The following is a 22,151-nucleotide window of genomic DNA, read 5'->3' as shown; positions in this document are numbered from 1 at the left end:
AAGAAAGAACGGACATTATCATCTTATTCCTGATCTTAAAGGAAAAGATTTCAGCTTTTCACCACTGAGTATGATGTTAGCTATGGATTTGTCCTATATGGCCTTTATTATGTTGAGGTATATCCCCTCTATAACCACTTTGTTGAGTTTTTATGATAAATGACTGTTGAACTTTGTCAAAAAAATTCTGTGTCTATTGAGATGAACATGATTTTCATCCTTCATTTTGTTAATGTGGTATATCATGTTGATTAATTTACAGATGTTGAAACACCCTTGTATCCCTGGAATAAATCCCACGTGATCATGTTGCATGATCATTTTAATGTATTATTCAATTTGTTTTGCTAATATTTTGTTGAGGATTTTTGCATCAATATTCATCAATGATACTGGCCTGTAATTTTCTTTTTGTGTGTGTGTGTGGTTCCTTGATCTGGTTTTGGTATCAGGGTAATGCTGACCTTGAAAAATAAGTTTGGAAGCAACTCTTGTTCTTCAATTTTTTGGAATATTTTGAGAAGGACATGCGTTAATTCTCCTTTAAGTGCTTGGTAGAATCCACCTATGAAGTCATCTATTACTGGACTTCTGTTTGCTGGGAGTTTTTGATTACTGATTCAATCTCCTACCAATAATCAGTCTATTCAGATTATCTATTTCTTCATGACTCAGTCTTAGAAGGTTGTATATTTCTAGAAATTTATCCATTTCTTATAGGCTGTCCAATTTATTGGTGTATTATTGTCCACAGTAATCTCTGGTGATCCTTTTTCTTTTCTTTTCTTTTTTCTTTTTATATCAGTTTTAACTTTTCCTCTCTCATTTCTGATTTTATTTGAGCCATCTCTCTTTTTCTCAGTGTGTCTCACCAATGTTTTTTAATTTTATCTTGTCAAAGAACCAGCTCTTGGTTTCACTGATCTTTTCTATTGTATATTTAATCTCTATTTCATACATTTTGCCTCTGATCTTTATTTCCTTCCTTCTACTAAGTTTGGACTTTATTCTTCTTTTTCTAGTTTCTTTAGGTGTAAAGTTAAATTGTTTATATGAGATTTTTCTTGTTTCTTAAGATAGACCTGTATTGCTATAAATTTACCTATTAGAACAGCTACTGCTCTTACCATAGATTTTGGTATGTTGTATATCCATTTACATTTGTCCCAAGATATTTTTCTTTATTTCTCCTTTCACTGACCCATTCCTTATTCACTAGCTTGTTATTTAATCTCCACATATTTGTGATTTTTCCAGATTTTTATCTTCTAGTTGATTTCTGATTTCATATTATTGTGGTAAGTGAAGATGCTTGATATGATTTTAATCTTCTTAGATTCATTGAGACCTGTTTGGTGGCCTGAAGACTATTCCTATCCTGCAGAATATTCTTTTTTAAAAAGAGTTTATTTATTTATTTGAGAGAGAGAGAGCATAAGAGCAGTGTGAGGGGCAACGGGAGAAGCAGACCCCCTGCTGAGCAGGGAGCTGATGTGGGGTTCGATCCCAGGACTCCAGGATCATGACCTGAGCTGAAGGCAGATGCTTAACCAACTGAGGCACTCAGGCGCCCTATTCTGCAGAATATTCTATCCTGCAGAATATTCCATGTGCACTTGAGAAGAATGTGTATTCTGCTGCATTAGGATGAAATAATCTGTATTTATCTATTAAGTCCATCTGGTCTACTGTGTCATTTAAGGCCAATATTTCCTTATTAATTTTTTGTCTAAAAGATCTAAACATTGACATAAGCAGGAAATTAAAGGCACCTACTATTATTATACTGCCATCAATTTCTCCCTTTAGGTCTATTAGTATTTGCTTTATATATTTAGGTGCTCATGTGTTGGGTCCATGAATATTTACAAATGTTATATCTTCTTCTGGGATTGACCCCTTTATCATTATATAATGCTCATCTCTGTCTTTTATTATAGTCTTTGTTTAAAGTCTATTTTGTCTGATAGTATAGCTATCCCAGCTTTCTTTTGGTTTCTATTTGTATGAAATATCTTTTTCTATTACTTCACTTTTAGTCTGTGCGTGTTTAGATCTGAAGTGAGTCCCTTGTAGACAGCATATAGAACGGTCTTGATTTTTATCCATTCAGCCATCCTATGTTTTTCAATTGGAACATTTAGTCCATTTCCATTTAAAGTAATTATTGATAGGTATGAATTACTGCCATTTTGTTCACTGTTTTCTAGCTATTTCCATAGTTCCTCTCTGTTCCTTTCTTCTCTAGATCACTTCCCTTGTGGTATGATGACTTTCTTTAATGTTATGCTTAATTTCTTTTCTTATTATCTTTTGTGTATTTACGATAGATTTTTGCTTTGTGGTTACCATGGGGCTCACATATAACAGCCTGTATATATAAAAGTCTATTTTAAGTTGATAGCAGTTTAAGTTTAAATACATTCTAAAACTACATTTTTACTCCCCTTTCCAAGTTTTATGTTTTTGATGTCACATTTCACATCTTTTTTTGTGTGTCCCTTAAATAATTATTATAGTTATAGTAATTTTTACTGCTTTTGTCTCTTGATCTTTTTACTAGCTTTGTAAGTACTTAAGCCACTACATTTACTATAGATTTACTTTAACCAGAGACATTTTTTACTTTCAGATGTTTTCTTCTTACTAATGATCACCCTTTCCTTTCAGCTTAAAGAAGTCCCTTTAACATTTCTTATGAGGCCAGTTTAGTGAAGACGAACTCTTTAGTTTTTGCTTATCTGGAAAACTCTGTATCTCTCTTCAAGTCTAAAAGATAATCTTCTAGTTCACATTCTTGGTTGCAAGCTTTTTCCCTTTAGCACTTTGAATATATCATGCCACTCCCTTCTAGCCAGCAATATTTTTGCTGACAAATCCACTGATAATCCTATGGAGGTTCCTTTATATGTAGCAAGTTGTTTTGTTCTTTCTTTTAAAATATTTTCCTCTGTTTCTTCATTTTACTTGATTCTCTATGTTTATTTCTATATATAAAGTAAAACAGCCACCTATTCCAATCTTGAGAGAATGCCCTTGTATAGGAACTGAACCTTATCATTCAACCTTGTCCTAGTACTTGGTTGTCTCTTGGACCTTTCTGACTGTGTAAGCAGCCTGACTTATTCTTTATAGGTTCCAGTTGTTGAGGCTGTCCCAAGAACTGTCAGTCCTCCAAAGGGAGGGATCTCAATTGGCACCTACTTTCAGACTGATTGGAAACCAGACCCTCAAGCAGCAGCCTTTAGTATGGAAATAGAGATAAAATCAAGACAGCAGACTAGTAAGATCCTGAGCTCACCTCCTCCCATGGTCACACCAAAACAACTCTGAGAATGACCTGAAGACTAGTAGAACAGCTCTCCCACAACCAAATACATAAAGAAAAAGCCACATCAAGATGGATAGAAGTGGCAGAGACAGTCTAGCCAACCCACATCCCTGGTGGGGACCTACATATGGGAAGGATATCACAAACATGGAAGTCATCCCTGAGGAATAAGAGGATCAAGCCCCACATCAGGCACCCCTGCCCTGGGGACCTGCACCAGGAAAACAAGCCCCTATAATGTTCAGCTTTGAATATCAATAGGGCTTAACTCTGGGAAATCTGGAGAAACCAAGACTCTGCTCTTAAAATACTGATGCCCAATCTCACTTACTCTAAGACCCAGCACAAAGGCAGCAGATAAAAAGTGCCTGGACCATAAGTAAAAGATATTTATTGACTAATTTTAGAGCCTGTGCCACAGAGGTAGGGATCTGTAGGAACATTCTCCAGAAACAGCACCACTGATTGGTGCTATTTTTCTTATACTTCTTCTACTAGCAGATCCAGGCCTGATGGGCACCATTTCTAACACTATCCATCTACCTTACTAGCACTACTCACCCTCCCTGGCATTCTCCTGCAGACCCACCACACTCAAACTGCAACCCCTGGCAGATGCCCTTCCAAAGAGCCTTTTGCCTCATCTCCCCTGACAGGTAGCCTCAGCTAGGACCATAACCCCCACAAAGTGGATCCCACTGACCAGTATGCTCACAGCAGCTGTTTCCAGGCCTCTCAGCCACCCATGCCAAAGGCCAGTCCAACCCGCCAGTGTGCCCACAGCAGTCATGTCCCAGCTGTGCAAAAGGGTACACACACAGCACATGCGGGAGATACCCTTGGAGCACCTATTTCTGGTAACCAGGGGGTATTGCACTTCTAAGCCCCACAGGACACCTTCTACATAAGGCTACTCCTTCAAGACCAGGAGACATAGCTCATGTACCTAATATATAGAAACAGAGTCAGGCAAAAGGAGGTGATGGAGGAATATGTTACATATGAAATAACAAGATAAAACCTCAGAAAAGGAGCAAAACAAAACTGAAATAAGCAATCTACCTGAGAAAGAGTTCCAAGTAATAGTCATAAAGATGCTCACTGAACTCAGGAGAAAAATGGATTAACATAGTGAGAACTTCTATAATAAGACAGAAAATTTAGAAAGGAACCAATCAGAGCTAAAGAATAAATAACTGAAATTAAAAAATGCACTAGAGGGAATCAAAAGCAGATTAGATGATGCAGAAGAACAAATCAGTGACCTGAAAGACAGGATAGTAGAAATCACCCAAGATGAACAACAGAAAGAAAAAAATAATTTTTTAAAAGATGAAGACCTACCATTTGCATCGACATGGGTGGATCTGGAGAGTATGCAAAGTGAAATAAGTCAAGCAGAGAAAGACAATTATCATATGGTTTCACTCATCTGTGGAACATAAGGAATAGTGAAGAGGACCACAGGGGAAGGAAGGGAAGACTGAATGGGAAGAAATCAGAGAGGGAGACAAACAAACCATGAAAGACTCTGGACTCCAGAAACCAAACTGAGGGTTACAGAAGGGAGGGAGATGTGGGAATGGGGTAACTGGGTGATGGGTATTAAGGAGGGCACCTGTTGTGATGAGCACTGGGTGTTATACACAACTAATGAATCACTGAACACTATCAAAAACTAATGATGTATTATATTTTGGCTAACCAAACATAATAAAAAAGAGAAGAAAAAGAAAGAAAGAAAGAAAAGGAAAGAAAGAAAGAAAGAAAGAAAGAAAGAAAGAAAGAAAGAAAAAAGAAAGAAAGGAGGATATTTTAAGGGACCTCTGGGAAAACATCAAGTGTACTAACATTTGCACTACAGATGTCTTAGAAAAAGAAAGAGAAAAGGGCAGATGACTTATTTGAAGAAATAACAGCTGAATCTGAGGAAGGAAACAGACACCCAGGTCCAGGAGATACAGGGAGCCCCAAGATGAACACAAAGAGGTCCACACCAAGATACATAATAATTAAAATGTCAAAAATTAAAGATAAAGAGAGAATCTTAAAAGCAGCAAGAGAAAAGAAACTAGTAACATAACAAGGGAACCCCCATAGGACTATCAGCTGAATTTTTACTAGACACATTTTAGGCCATAAGGGAGTGAACTGATATATTCAAAGTGCTGAAAAGAAAAGCCCTACAATCAAGAATACTCTACCTAGCAAGGTTATCATTCAGAATTGAAAGAGAAATAAGAGTTTCCCAGATAAACAAAAGGTAAGGGAGTCACCTCTAAACCAGTCTTACAAGTCTTCACCACTAAACCAGTCTTACAAGAAGGGTTAAAGGGACTTCTTTAAGCAGAAAAGAAAAGCAAACATATAATAAAGGTACTAGATCAACCACTTATAAAGCCACTATATAGGTTAAAAGAAAAAAGTAGTAAAAATCAATTATATATACCCACAACTATATATCTATAATAATAGTAAGGCAGTGGGGAGAATATAGTGCTTTAAGAAAATGTTTGAACTTACATAAACATCAACTTAAATAGACAACTATATACCTAGGATGTTACATATAAACTTCATAGTAACTACAAACAAAAACCCATAGTAGACACACAAAAAAATAAATAGAAAGGAATCCAAATACAGCACTAAAGAAAGTCATCAAAACACAAGGAAAGAGAGCAAGAAAAGAAAAACGGAACACAGAAAAACTACAAAAACAACAAGGAAACAATGGGCAAAATGACAGTAAGTACATACCTATTGGTGATTACTTTAAATGTAAGTGAACTTAATGCTGCAACCAACAGACCCTGTTTTTGGGTAACCAACAACATTTTTCTCCCAAACTACAATAATACTAAAATTTGTTTGGAACAAAAGACTGTGAATAGCCAAAGCAGTCTTGAGAAAGAACAAAGCTGGAATCTCAATCCCAGATTCTAAGACAAATTACAAAGCTGTGGTAATCAAAGCAGCGTGGTACTGGCACAAAAAAATATACACAAAGATCAACAAAACAGAAGAGACAGCCCAGAAATAAAGCCAGAATTATATGTCAATTAATCTACAGAAAAGGAAGCAAGAATATAAAATGAAGAAAGACAGTCTCTTAAACAAATGGTGTTGGGGAAAATGGATGGCTACATTCAAAAGTATGAAATTAGACTGCTTTCTTCCACCATACACAAAAATAAACTCAAAATGGATTAGGAAGCTGGGGCGCCTGGGTGGCTCAGTCGTTAAGCGTCTGCCTTCAGCTCAGGGCGTGATCCCAGAGTCCTGGGATCAAGCACCACATCAGGCTCCCTGCTCTGCTGGGAGCCTGCTTCTTCCTCTCCCACCTCCTCTGCTTGTGTTCCCTCTCTCGCTGGCTGTCTCTCTATCAAATAAATAAATATGGATTAGGAACCTATATGTGAAACCTGAAACCACAAATCTCCTCAAAGAAAATACAGGGAGTAATTTCTCTGCCATTGGCCATAGGAAAATTCTTCTAGATAGCTCTTCTCAGACAAGGGAAACAAATGCAAAAATAAACTATTAGAATTAGACCATAATAAAAAGGTTCTGCACAGCAAAGTAAACTATCAACAAAACAAAAAGGAAGCCTACTGAATGGGAGAAGATATTTACAAATAACATATATGATAATGTTAATATTCAAAATATATAAAGAACTTACACAACTCAACACCAAAAAAAAAAAAAAAAAACAAATAATCTTATTTTAAAATGGTCAGAAGACCTGAATAGACATTTTCCAAAGAAAACATAATGATGGCCAACAGACACATAAAAAAGTCCTCAACATCACTAATCATCATGGAATTGTAAATTAAAATCACAATATCACTTTACACCTATCAGAATGGCTAAAATGAAAAACACAAATAACGAGTTTTGACAAGGATAAGAAACCTTCACGCACTGTTGATGGGAACATAAATTGGGACAGCCACTATAGAAAACAGGATGAAGGTTCCTCAAAATTAAAAACAGAGCAGTGCCTGGGTGGCTCCATCAGTTAAGCATCTGCCTTCAGCTCAGGGTCCTGGGATCAAGCCCTGCATCAGGCTCTCTGCTCAGTGGGGAGTCAGCTTCTCCCTCTCATTCTCCCTCTGTGCTCTTCCAATCTATCTCAAATAAATAAAATCTTTTAAAAATTTAAAAATAGAATTATCATACAATACAGCAATTCTACTACTGGGTGTTTACCCAAAGAATACCAAAACATTAATTTGAAAAGATATATGCACCCCTACATTTACAGCAACATTATTTACAATAATCAAGACATGGAAGTAGCCCAAGTGTCCATCAATAGATGAATGGATAAAGAAGAGGTGGTATAGAGGGAGGATTTAAGATGGTGGAGTAGTAGAGGGGCCCTGAGCTTGCCTCATGCCTTGAACACAGACAGATCAACATCCAACTATTTTGAAAAATTATAAATAGGATCTGAGGATTAAGAAAACAATCTGCACAGTTGGAAGGAGACAGCATGGCAGATCCAAGTTTCCAAGGCGTAAACTGGGGGAGAGGAAAGTCATGGAGCCACGAAGGGGAGGGAACCCTTTTCACAGAGCAAAGTGAGGGAGAGGGAGAGAGCAGGAAAGAGGAGAGCAGGTAGAGATCACAGAATAAGCTTCAGTGAAGAGGTCCCCTGGGTCACACTGGGAGAGATCACTCCCCTTCCCTGAGTACATTTGGAAGAGCATATTTTGCCTCTCCACGGACAAAAGGCCAGCTGGAAGCCATTGAGCAGTGTTCAACGGCAGAGACAGAGGTGTGCACAGAGGGCAGATAACCTTGTAGCAGCTTTTCACTGTAAGCCACAATAAGCTTAAACCACCAAGCGCACGCAGAGTGGCTGCTTTTCTGGGACAGAACTGAGCAGAAAGCGGAGACACGGGCAGACTGCAAATAACCTGGCCACTGCTTTTAACTGTCTGCAACAATGGATTCAAGCTTCTGTGCAACTGCTTTTCTGGGACAGAACAGAGTCACGGACTGAGTCACGCAGGTGGCAGAACCTGGTTGCAGCTTTTCCATGTGCGTCACAATAAACTCTAGCCACCTTGTGCGCACTATGCAACTGCTCTTCTGGGACAAGGCAGTGCTGGGCACACTATGACACTTTCCTCTGGGAGAGGGGCAGGGGTCCACATCTTGCAAAACCCTGTAAAACTTGGGAGTTTTTAATCTGAGACACGGGCCACAGATAAAATACAGGAGATCTGTGGTGCCAGGTGCACCAATGGTCAGGAAACAGACAGGTTAAAGGCAGGGAAGTGACTAAAGCCCGAGACACAGATTGTTCACTTTTCCTCCTGAACAGTGGTGACCAGGAATTCCTGTACCCAGGGACCAGAGGGTGGGGCGATGCCATATTCCTCCTCCACCACCCCTCCCTCCCCCCACCCACCAACACAGGAGGACTTCAGAAACACATTGCCTCCAGTGGAAGCTGGAGAACGCTACATCAAACCCCACCCCCTGTGCCTGGCAGGGTCATTTTACAAGGGCAAATCGGTTTGTGAGCTAGCCCAGCAGGCCTCTCACTCAGAGGACGAATGCAGACCCCCCCACATGTATCAAGTCTAGTAATTAAAAAGTGGCCCAAGACATCAGCTTCTTATGGAAATAGGACCTGGCTTATTTCCTTTTTTTTTCCCCTTAATTTTTTTAATTTTTGATTTTTAATTTTTCTATTTCTTATTTTTTTATTTTTTAATCATTCACATATATGTATGTATGTATGTATTTGGTATCGGGCTTGTAATTTTTTGTTCATTTGTTGGCTGATTTCTTTCTCTTATTTTTAAGATCAGGCTTCTTTCTTTCTTGGCTTCTTTCTTTCTTCCTTTCTTCCTTTCTTCCTTTCTTTTTTCTTTTCTTCTTTCCTTACTTTTTTTTCCTTCTTTTCTTCTTTATTCTTTTCCAGGCTTATCTTAGCAAACAAATCAAAGCACACCTAGTTAAAGGTCCAAACACTCCCACTATAAGCAAGGATGAACTCTGTAGAAGACAGACCAGTGGGAATGAGCAGACAAAACAACAGCAGAATGTATACAGCATACACCAGAAACACTTCCTGAAGTTTTCTGTTACTGTTGTGATTGTTGTTTTTGTTTTGCTTTTTCTTTTTTCTTTTTTCTCCCCCACTTTTTTTTCTGGAAAAAAATGACAAGACAGAGAAATTCATCCCAAAAGAAAGAACAGGAGATAGTACCTGTAGCCAGGGATTTAGTCAATATGGATACAAGATGTCTGAACTAGAATTTAAAGCAACAATTTTTTTAAAGATTTTATTTATTTATTTGACAGAGAGAGACAGCCAGCGAGAGAGGGAACACAAGCAGAGGGAGTGGGAGAGGAAGTAGCAGGCTCCTAGGGGAGGAGCCTGACGTGGGGCTCGATCCCAGACCACTGGGATCATGCCCTGAGCCGGAGGCAGACGCTTAATGACTGCACCACCCAGGCGCCCCTAAAACAACAATTTTAATGTGCTAGCTGGGCATGAAAAAAGGCATAGAAGATACTAGAGAATCCCTTCCTGTAGAGATAAAAGAACTAAAATCTAGTCAGGCCAAAATTAAAAATGCTATAACCAAGATGCAGTCCCAAGTGGAGGCCATAAAAATGAGGATGAACAAAGGAGAAGAGCAAATCAGTGATACAGAAGATAAAATTATGGAAAATAATAAAGCTGAAAAAAAGAGGGGAAAAAAACTATTAGATTATGAAGGTAGACTTAGAGAACTCAGCGATTCCATAAAGGGAAATAATATCTATATTATAGGAGTCCCAGAAGAGGAAGAGCTGGAAAAGAGGGCAGAAGGCTTATTTGAACAAATTACAGCTGAGAATTTCCCTAATCTGGGGGAGGAAACAGACATTCAAGTCCAAGAGGCACAGAGAACTCCCCTCAAAAATCAACAAAAAAGGTCACCTCAACACATAATAGTGAAGCTTGCAAATTTCAAAGATAAAGAGAAAATCCTGAAAGTACTTTGGGACAAGAGGTCTTTAATCTACAATGGTAGACACATAAGACTAGCAGCAGACCTGTCCACAGAGACCTGGCAAGCCAGTAGGACTGACATGATATATTCGACATGGTAAATGGGGTAAATATGCAGCCAAAAATACTTTAACCAGCAAGGCTATCATTCGGAATAGAAGGAAAGAAAAAGAGCTTCCAAGACAAAAACTAAAGGAATTCATGAATACTAAATCAGCCCTGCAAGAAATATTAAAGGGGACCCTTTGAGCAGAGAGAGAGAGATCAAAACTAACACCGACTAGAAAGAAACAGACACGATCTACATAAACTGTGACTTTACAGGTAATACAATGGCACTAAATTCATATCTTTCTATAATTACTCTGAATGTAAATGGAATCAAGCCCAAATCAAAAGACATAGGCTATCAAAATGGATAAAAGAAAAAAGACCCATCAAATATACTGCTTAAAGGTGATTTTAGACCCAAAAACACCTTCAGATTAAAAGTAAGAGGGTGGAGAACTATTTATCATAGTGATGGATATCAAAAGAAAGCTGGGGTAGCCATCCTTGTATCAGACAAACTTTATTTTAAACCAAAGACTGTAATAAGAGATGAAGAAGAACACTATGTCATGTTAAAGGGGTCTATCCAACAAGAAGATCTAACAACTGTAAATATTTATGCCCCTAACTTGGGAGCACCTAATATATAAATCAATTAATAACAAAATTAAAGAAACTCATTGATAATAATACAATAACAGTAAAGATAGTAACACCCCACACACAGCAATGGACAGATCCTCTAAGCAGAAGATCAACAAGGAAACAAAAGCTTTCAATGACACCCTGGAACAGATGGACTTCACAGATATATTCAGAGCATTTCATCCTAAAGCAGCAGAATACACGTTCTTCTTAAGTACACATGGAACATTCTCCATAACAGATCACATTCGGGGTCACAAATCGGGACTCAACCAGTAAAAAAATATTGAAATCATACCACACATATTTTCAGACCACAATGTTATGAAATTTCAAGTTAACCACAAAAAAAATTTTGGAAAGACCACAAATACATGGAGGTTAAAGAACATCCTACTGAAGAATGAATGGGTCAACCAGGAAATTTAAAAATAATTTTAAAAATACATGGAAGCAAATGAAAATGAAAACATGAGAGTTCAAAACCTTTGGGATGTAGCAAAGGCAATCCTAGGAGGGAAGTATATAGCAATACAGGCCTTGCTCAAGAAGCAAGAGAAGTCTCAAATATACAAACTAACCTTTTACCTAAAGGAGCTGGAGAAAGAATAGAAAATAAAGCCTAAACCCAGCAGGAGAAGAGAAATAATAAAGATTAGAGCAGAAATCAATTTACAATGACATGGATGGGACTAGAGGGTATTATGCCAAGTGAAATCAGTCAGTCAGAGAAATACAAATACCATATGATTTCACTCATATGTGGAATTTAAGAAATGAAACAGATGAACATAGAGAAGGGAAGGAAAAATAAAAACAGAGAGGGAGGTAAACCATAAGAGACTCTTAACTACAAGGAACTAACTGAGGGTTGCTGGAGGGGATTTGGGTGGAGGGATGAGGTTCTTGGGTAATGGACATTAAAGAGGGCACTTGAAACATAATAAAAAAAATTTTTTAAATAAAATAAAATAAATAAAGAGGGCACTTGATGTAATGAGCACTGGGCGTTACACGCAACTGATGAATCACTAAATTCTACCCTGGAAACTAATAAAACATTATGTGTTAACTAAATTGAATTTAAATTAAAAAATTTATTAAAAATTAAAATTCTTAAGCATCAAAGGAGACTACCAAAAGAGTGAAAAGACAACCTACAATATAAGAGAAAATATTTGCAAATCTTATTTTTGATGAGGGTCTAGTATTCAGAATATATAAAGAACTCTTACAACTCAACAACAAAAGAAAAACAACCTCATTAAAAATGGATTAAGCATTTGAATAGATATTTTTCCAAAGATATACAAATAGCATACAGTACATAAAGTGATACTCAATATCATTAATTATGAAGATGTAAATCAAAATGAAAATAAGATCCCACTTCACACCTACCCATGAGGTTTAACTAGAATTTTTCTAATCGACAATGTTAGTGAGAATGTGGAGAATGAAACACTCATACTTTGCTGGTGAAATATAAAATAATAGAGCCACTGTGAAAAACAGTTTGGCTGTTCCTCAAAACATTAAACATAGAATTACCATATGACCCAGAATTTCCACTTTTAAGTACATATATACTCAAAAGAAATGAAAACGGGTGTTAAATAAAAAATTACTTACACACAAATGTTCATAGCAGCACTATTCACAACAGCCAAAGGGTAGAAACAACCCAAATATCCAACAACAGATGAATTCATAAACAAAATGTGGTGTTTCCATACAATTAAATATTACTCAGCCATAAAAAGGAAAGAAGTACTAATACATGCTATAACGTGGATGAACACTGAAAACATTACGCTAAGTGAAAGAGGACAGACACAAAAGGCCATATATGATTCTATTTACATGAAATATCCAGAATTGGCAAATCCTTAAAATCAGAAAGTAGATAAGAGGTTGCTAGGGGCTGGGGGAAAGGAAATGAAGAGGCTGTATTATGAGGTTTCCTTTTGGAGTAACTAAAATGTTCTGGAACTAGGTAGTGGTTGAACAACCTTGTGAATATACTACCTCCCACTAAATGACAAGCTTTTAAATGGTTAAAATGGTAAATTTTATTTTCTGGATTTTACCACAATGAAAGAGAAAATATCTGTTCAACAAAACTATAAGGAAAAAGGAAAGAAGGAAAAGCAAAAGAACCTAAGAATACTTACAAGAAACCAATTCATCAGAATGAGTGAAAACTATGATCAAAATCAACAAGTTACTAAACTTAAAGAAGCCATCACTTCTTCAAACAAGATGCAAATGTATAGGTCCTAGGGCTCAAGAAAGAAAGAACAAGGGGCGCCTGGGCGGCTCCGTCGTTAAGCGTCTGCCTCACGGCGTGATCCCGGCGTTCTGGGATCGAACCCCACATCAGGCTCCTCCTCTGGGAGCCTGTTTCTTCCTCTCCCACTCCCCCTGCTTGTGTTCCCTCTCTTGCTGGCTGTCTCTATCTCTGTCAAATAAATAAATAAAATCTAAGAAAGAAAGAAAGAAAGAAAGAAAGAAAGAAAGAAAGAAAGAAAGAAGAAAAAGAAAAGAAAGAAAGAAAGAAAGAAAGAAAGAAAGAAAGAAAGAAAAAAGAAAAGAAAGAAAGAAAGAAAGAAAGAAAGAAAGAAAGAAAGAAAGAACTCAAAGCTTTTTAACATTTGGAAAGAAAGAAAGACAAAGAAAGAAGAAAGAAAGAAAGAAAGAAAGAAAGAAAGAAAGAAAGAAAGAAAGAAAGAAAGAAAGAAAGAAAGAAAGAAAGAAAGAAAGAAAGAAAGAAAGAACTCAAAGCTTTTTAACATTTGGAAAGAAAGAAAGAAAAAGAAAGAAAGAAGAAAGAAAGAAAGAACAAGACAACAGAAAGAGCTGAAATGTAGGTGGCAGTGCTGAGAAAGAAAGAAGCATCAAACTATGAAAATGGTTTCCTGTGGAGAAGAAAACAGGAATGAAGAGTTAAAGTTGTTCCTTTGTTACTACAGAATTCGGAATAATTTACCTGAATACACCATATGTATAACTTGATTTAAAAGTACACATGAAATAATATAATAGCAGAACAACAACAGAAACAACTTAGACTCTTTTGGTGTAGTCACTTCTAAAACTATTTCTTACACATGCGAAATAATAATAAAATCTTCATTTTTTACTTGTAGTGCCTTTCAACACAAGAAAGAGTTTCTTTAAATATTGACTCTATAGAAACTATGGAAAGGATAGTTCAAACTAAACTATTAGTTTGGTTCCAAATGATTCAGCCTCTCCCGTGACATCTGTCACCTGAGTACACAGATTGTAGTAAACCAAACACCCAGGACCACATGGAAATGAGTATTCTATAATGATTTGAGATACCTAAGGATACTCTTTTCTGATTGTGATTTTATTCTCTATTTCTACCCAGTCTAAAATAATCTCTCTATGCATCCAATCATTCATTCAACAGATATTATTAAATACCTATAAAGTGCAAAGTGCTTGACTCATTTCAAATCTTTTCTTTGGTTGCTAATCTTTCTGACTTTAGTTTAACAACTGGTCTGATACTGGTCTCCCCTGCTGCCTCTGTTTCTCCCTTATCTTGATCTCAGTGTGTCTAGTAATGAACTAATAATTTAATTATGACTTCATTGCTCTCCTTTATTTGATAATTGTACTTTTTCCTTTGCAACTTTGACTTTGACCCTGATCTGTTTGAGCCCCAGCCAAAAAGGCATAAGCCCTTGCTCCTGACAGCCACAAGTACAGAAACAACAGAAGCTGGCCATCTAGTATTTCTCTCCAGCTATTGTCTCTTACCATATTGCAGTTTTACTTGTGTATAATCTGGATGAACAAAAACTGCCGAATTACTTTTGATTGATCTTCTACAGGACACGTGGTGGGTGTTATAACGGAAAGCACCAATTTGATAGATTGCATTCATTCCAAAGTACCAACTACCTGTATCACTTATATTAACAGGTTTCACTCAGTTTTATTACTTACAGTAAATATGTCTTCATGGCCATTCTGAAATTGAGATCCATCTGTTCCATAAAGATATATAGGAGCTGAACTTCTATGTTGTCCATACAGTATAATATAAACCTGTGAGCTGGTCCCTGAATTTGGAAAGTCACCGGTGATTATGGAAACTTTCCAGTTACCACCTACAGAAGCACAAATAACACACAGCATTAAAGCAACTTATAAAAACAGAAGACTCAGAAGAGCTGGTCATCATAAAGCCAGGAGAGTTCAGAAAGACATAACTTACTCTTTGCCATCTCCTTTGGCAAGTACTATCACACAAGATTTAGACTTGGTTTTTAAAATACCCAATAAAATTACTATGTCCTACAATGTAACTGTGAGAATATTTCCTAGATCTTTAATAATAAAGTTAAAGACATACAATTATCCTGTTATACTTGGTCATGCTTGGACTCCAAGAGAGTTGCTATATAACTTCTCTAAAGTTCCCTGTATTTTGGCAATATATTTCCAATATTGTTAGCTCTGCCATGTAATATGTGCATTCAGAATTATACATTTTAAGATCTTCTGAGTTTAGATATTTATTTTCCAAAGTAAAAAATTATGTAATAATTTATATAATCATAAAAAATGGAATCAGATAAATTAGAAGGGATTTGAGAAGTCATCTGGCAATTTCTACACTTATTGTTTTAAGTATCCTTCATCAATAGATGAAGTAACTGAGTTCCACAAATGTTAAATAAATTTTGTATCCCAGCAACAAATAAACAGTGCTAAAAAATATAGGCTCATGGTGAATATAACTGAGATTAACTAAACATTATAGCACACTGATAGTGGTATGATATTACTTCCTAGGATTTCAATTTAACTTTGTTAGGTTTCTCTGGAAAAAAACATCAAGAGTTGATCAAAGAGAAAAGTGCAATAATGTGAAATTAGGGAATATACTCGATTATATAAAAGAAGTAAGAATATGAGGCAAAAACGTCAGAACTATGGATTTAAATTACATTCTGTTCTTTAAATTGTGGTTTTCTCTCTCCCATGTCCAAACTAAAGTTATAAACTGAGGGCTTCAGAGGGGAGGGGGGTGGGGGAATGGGATAGACTGGTGATGGGTAGTAAGGAGGGCACATATTGCATGGTGCACTGGGTGTTATACACAACTAATGAATCATCAAACCTTGCATCAGAAACCAGGGATGTACTGTATGGTGACTAACATAATGTAATAAAAAAAATTTAAAAAGATAAATAAATAAACTAAAGTTTATTTCCCATTTTGATCATTCAAATAGTAATGAAATCCTAAATTTAAGTTTTATTTATATGGTACAATGAATATATGTTAAATTAATGCATGTGTTTAAAAATCTACTTTGAAACAGGGAATTCTACTTTATTTTTCTAACACATGGCAAAAAACCAAGTTAGGCTACCAATCATCCTGGTAGACAATCAGTTAGTAAATAAAAACCTCATTTTTAAAAACTGAAAGAGGAAAATACGCTATCTTTAACAATGGCAAAAATAGTTAAATTGCAATTACAAACTAAAGAACTAGGAAAATTCTAGCTGTGTTTTGTAGACTAGTATGTTAGTGCTTATTTGAATAAAATGAAATAAAGCTCTTCAGCTTCTACTCTCTTAGAAATGCAAGCAAAAACAGTTCAGGGGAGAATCAATACTTGCTAAATGTACAAGGACCAAATCAATAGGGAAAGAAATTGCATTTTCCAACAACTAAGATGAAAAAGGATAAAAAGTATAGGAATAGAAATAAAAAAGAAAATAATGAAATATGATGTCAGTTTACCGTAGGTCTTTACACCTCTTTAAATCATTAAAACCTTAACCTTGGAAGGGGATGTTGTAAAAGCTGGAGTAGAATGTAAAGATCATGAGCCAAGATTCATCTTTAAGTTTATAACTTACACTTCAATCAATAGCCAACAAGTCATTGAATCATTACTAGGTGTCTGATGTCATGGGGAGGAATAGATGGAAAACATAAAATGATGTCTTTGTCCTCTGTCAGTTTATAATCTATATGAGGTACTAAGGCCAACATACAAAAAGGGGAAAAAATCAGAACATTCTTATTGTAAGATTTTTGGAGAAGAGAGACCAGATCACAGAGAAACTACCAAAACAAACATGAAAAATAACTTTTTAATTTAAAAAACTGGCAAAAAAATAGCAGAAATTAAACAAAGAAGGTACAGAAACTCATGCTATAATCTCTGTAAAGTAGAAGCCGAGAGAAGAGTAACACAGATTTTAGGAATTTGTAGGGCACCTAACTCAGCTTGTTGAGCAACATTATGGGAGAGAAAAGGTGAGGAGATAAAAATCTAAAAACCTTCTTAATCTTTATATCCCATTAGACCCCAATTTGAAAAAGAGTAGGCTGAAGGGGTAAGTAAATGGACTGGAGAAAAACAGGATGCAGGGAATGGATATATAACTTGAAGAAAGACTCAAATACCATATCAGATATAGAACAACTATACAATTTGAATAGTCCTATATATTCCAAAAAATAATAAATTTATGGTTAATTTCTTTTCACAAAGAACTGCAGGCCAAAATGGTGAATTTTCTACCAAAACTTTATTTAAAAAAATACCAATCCTACACAAACCTTTTGAAATAGTTCCCAACTCATGATGTAAGATAAGCATTACTTTAATACCAAAAACAAACAAAGGCATAATAAGAAAACTACAAAGCAATAACTGTCATGAATGTAAATGAAAATATTCTCAAAAAAAAATTAGGAAATCAAGTCAACCACAACCTGCAGATTTATCCCAGAACTCAAAGCTTTTTAACATTTGGAAATCAATCAATGTAATCATCATATTAACAGAATAGGAGAACATGTATCTGTCCACCTCATTAGACCAAAAAAAGCACTTGGGAAAATTAAATAGCCATTCATGATAGAAACTTATTACTGAAAATGACAGAAATGAGAAACATGTTATTGAAAACTGGAGTAAAGGGTATTCTTATTTTGAAGCTGGCAGAGAACTTGGCTGAATTGTGCTGTATTACTCAGTAGCAGAAACAGAACTTGGAATGATGAACTTGGAAATTTAGCTGACGAGATTTCCAATCAAAATGTAGAAGGTGTGGCCTGGTTTTCCCTTGCTGCTTATGGTCAAATTCAAGAGGAGAGAGATAAACCAAGGCAGGACTTGTTAAGCAAAAAGGATTTTGCACTTAATAATTTGGAAAATTCTCAACCTATCTAGATACCATGTTCTATAAACAGAGCCTAGGATGTAGCAGGAAAACTGTTTGCTAAAGAGATCAGGCATGTGATTTATGGATCCAATCAACTATCTCAGCAGAAGCCAGGAGTAAAAATTAGTCATCTAGGAAGACTCTATAGGGTACTCTTGTGCCTAATGATGTGAATTCCCATTACATCCACAGAAGACCAGCAAGTTTTTCAGTAATTTTATTCCAGCAGATGAAAAGGACAGAGATGGAATGAAATAAACAGAATGATTCTGAGGGCCAAAGTGGATGGAATAACTGCCCTAGCACAACACCCCCATCCTGGGGCCAAGAAGATGGGGCTACTTCCCTACTAGGGCCCAGAGAACAAAGCAGTAAGCCACAGAGGATTATTCTCAGGCTTTGAAATCTAATGGAATTTGCCCTGCTGGATTTCAGACCTGCTTGGGGATTTGACCCCATTTTTCCTTCTAATTTCTCCCTTTGGGAATGGGAGCATCTATCTATACCTGCTCCACTGCATTTTAGAAGCAGATAACTTCTTTTCTAGTTTGACAGGTCTGTGGATGGAGAGTAATTTTGGCCCAGAACAGATTATACCCAGTGTCTCACCCACTCCTGACTTAAATGAAATCGAAGATGAAATTTCAAACTTCTTGAGATGATTACATTTAGATGATATTTTATACTTAAAGTTGACTCTGGAATGGTTAATACTTAGGGAATTTTGGAGTGTGGTAAATGCATTTCCCTCATGTGAAGGACATAATTTTTCTAGGACCAGAGAACTGTTGTGGGTTGAATTGTGTCCCCAAAAATATATGTTGAAGTCCTTATTCCTGGTATCTATGAATGCGACCTTATTTGGAAACAGTCATTGCAGTTATAATTAAGATGAAGTCACACTTGATTAGGGTAGGTTTAGTTAATTATGACTGGTGTTTTTATAAAAAGAGGAAAAGAGATAAAGAGACAGAGACGGAGAAGAAGGAAGAATGCCAGGCAAAGCTTAGAAATGTCCAGTTACAAATAAAAGAATGTCAAGGACTGCCTTCAACCATCAAAAACTAAGAATAGGCAAGGAAAACTTTTTCCCTAGAGCCATCAGATAGAGCATGACACTCCCAATATCTTGAGTTCAGACTTCTAGCCCCCAGAGCTATGAAAGAATAAATTCCTGTTTTTTCAAGCCACCCTGTCTATCATAATTTGTTACAGTAGCTCTAGGAAACTAATGCAAAAAGTAACTACATAAGCAACTTGTGTTAGATAAATACATACAACTCAGCAACTAAAAGGCATAAACTACAGGTACAAAAATTTCAGTCAATATTGAGCTTCATGCTGATCAAAATCCTAGTCACAAAAGAGTATACACTATATGATTCCACATAAGAACTTTTATGAAAGACAAACTTACTTGCAGTAACAAAAAGCAAATAAATTCTTTCCTAAGGCCAGAAGTGACAGAATTATCTGCAAACAGTATGAAGAAACTATCTGGAATGATATAATTATTCTATATTTTTATTAATATAATGATAGTTATAGGGTAAGTTCAAGTGTCAAAACTCATCACACTGTAGACTTAAAATGCATGCATGTTGTTTATATAAATGCCTCAATACAATTAATTGTTTTAAACATCAAATAAAAACTTGTAAAAGCCATACTGAAACTGATAAAGTTGAGAGGGGGGAAGCCACACAGATGAAAAAGAACTAAGATCTTTCATTTGCAAATAGCTCATACAATCAATAAAACAAAGCTAAACATGAATTTCACAATAGAAAAATAGACAATATGAATTTAGCAATTCATTAAAATACACACACACACACACACACACACACACACACACACGGAAGTAGCAAAGAAACAGAAAATATGCTCACCCTCCCTTATAATTAAAGATAGGCAAATCAAAACAAAACATTATTGTTCACCTATAAGATTGGAAAAATCTTTAGTTTTAGAATATCTAGAGCTGTGACAGTGGGCCTTCCCATACTGTTTGGCATCAGTGTACTTCCCTAAACCCTTTTTGAAGGGCAATTTGGCAAAATCTATGAAAATTTACAACACATACCCTTTCATCTAAGAGGTTTACTGCTATAATTTACTATACAAATATACTCACAAAGATGCCAAACTATGTGTACTAAGGACATTCTTCAAGATTCCTGGAAGAGTGAATATTTGGACATAACTATATATGTTTTAATACAGAATGAGACAAATCACAAAATAGCCACAATGAAACGCTACACAATGCAATGATTTTAAAAGCACAACTAAAGCAAAATATGGCACAATTTGAATACTGTAATCTCAATTTTATAAATAAAAAGGATATCCATAGGTATACATATATATATGGTGACATATGTATATAAAATTTAGGGGAAAAACTGAAGACCTCTTTGAGTAGAGTTTAGCAGCTGGACCTGGAGAAAGTCTAACTTTTCATTTTATATTTGCCTATACTATTTGATTTTTATCGTATACCATACTATTTTCACCTTTTTAAATGGGCAAATACGTGAAAGGAAAAAAATAGAACTTTAAATGATGAATTGCATACTATACATGAAGAGCTCTTTAGGATACTCAAAATACAGGGAAAATGTGCCTAAATTTTTCAGAAACAAAATAATGTTTTCTGTGGTTATAAAAATTCTCTCCAGAATTATTCTTTTTTATTTCCACATTTCCTTATAATCACTTCCTAATTGTTCTTCCCAGTAAAATATAAGCACTCACAGACCAAAAATTATTTGATGACCTACAAGGAATGCCAAACAGGAAGGACAGAACCATTCCTAGAAGACATTATGTTTGAAATTTAAGTGCCACAATAAATTATGTATCTCTGGCCACAGAATAGTATGACTTTTCAACTAATCTGAATAGCATCATTATAAGGAATAGATAGTAGAAGGAGATTTTTGAGGTCACAGAATTATCTTGAGATCTATACTTTGAAACTCAGTTTTAGATAAGGTAACAACTCTGCCTCAGTTTCTTTATTCAAAAAATAGAAATTATACACTCATGATTTTTATGAGAACTATTATCAGATAACATTTGTTAAGCACATGGTACAGTGTCTGGTACAAAAGAGTCACTTAATAAAGGAAAGTTATTATCATCATAATTGTCATTGAATTACCTTTCCTTTCAAGTATACCACGCATTCTCAATGGGGCAATATTACTCTCAAAGGAGGAAAATTTGTTCTTAGAGCACAGAAAGCTTAAACATTATAATAGATTGTGGTTCTTCTAAACTCAACTCTACCCAACAAAATATTATTCCTTCTTATTTAATCTATCTCCTTAAAAGGCAATAATGAAAATAAATAAAGTAAAAGGCAATAATGAGGAGCACCTGGATGACTCAGTTGATGCAGCTAATGGAGCGTGCAACTCTTGATCTCAGAGTTGTGAGTTTGGGCCCCACATTGGGTGTAGAGATTAGTTAAAAATAAAATCTTTTAAAAAAAGGCAATAATGAAAGTTAAGAAAGAATGAATTAGGTTAATAACTCCCTTAAGAATTATATACAAATACTGTTATCAGCTTTGTAAATTTCAAAGACTAAAATGTTTACGTAAATGAAAATTAACATTCTGAAGTACAAAATTAGAGAAATAGTGCCTGTTGCTGTCTACACACATGAATGATTGCAATTCATATATGCAGCAATAAAAAGAAATATAAAAGAAAGGGGATGAGCCTTTAGGACATAGTTATGTAGCCACTGGATGACAGCAGTGTCTATAAGGAAATTAATTTTGGTGTGTGTTAGCCAAATATAAATCACAAATACTTGGAATTAAACCATTGGAAATCTTATTCCAAGCAAGGC

The 22,151-nt window shown here is 35.7% G+C and overlaps 1 protein-coding gene across 1 annotated transcript in view; it reads right to left on the bottom strand.

The window, feature by feature from the left end:
• The window catches only part of RP1 (RP1 axonemal microtubule associated), a 345,533-nt gene that overhangs the window by 244,362 nt on the left and 79,020 nt on the right, over positions 1-22,151 (bottom strand). The window contains exon 4 of the mRNA XM_044390380.3: positions 15,036-15,199. Coding sequence (XP_044246315.3) covers positions 15,036-15,199 — 164 coding nt within the window. The remainder of the gene's footprint in view (positions 1-15,035; positions 15,200-22,151) is intronic.

This window comes from Ursus arctos, unplaced genomic scaffold (assembly GCF_023065955.2).
Source record: "Ursus arctos isolate Adak ecotype North America unplaced genomic scaffold, UrsArc2.0 scaffold_6, whole genome shotgun sequence".
Taxonomy (NCBI): Eukaryota; Metazoa; Chordata; class Mammalia; order Carnivora; family Ursidae; genus Ursus; species Ursus arctos.
This window is presented reverse-complemented; position numbering and strand designations above follow the sequence as displayed.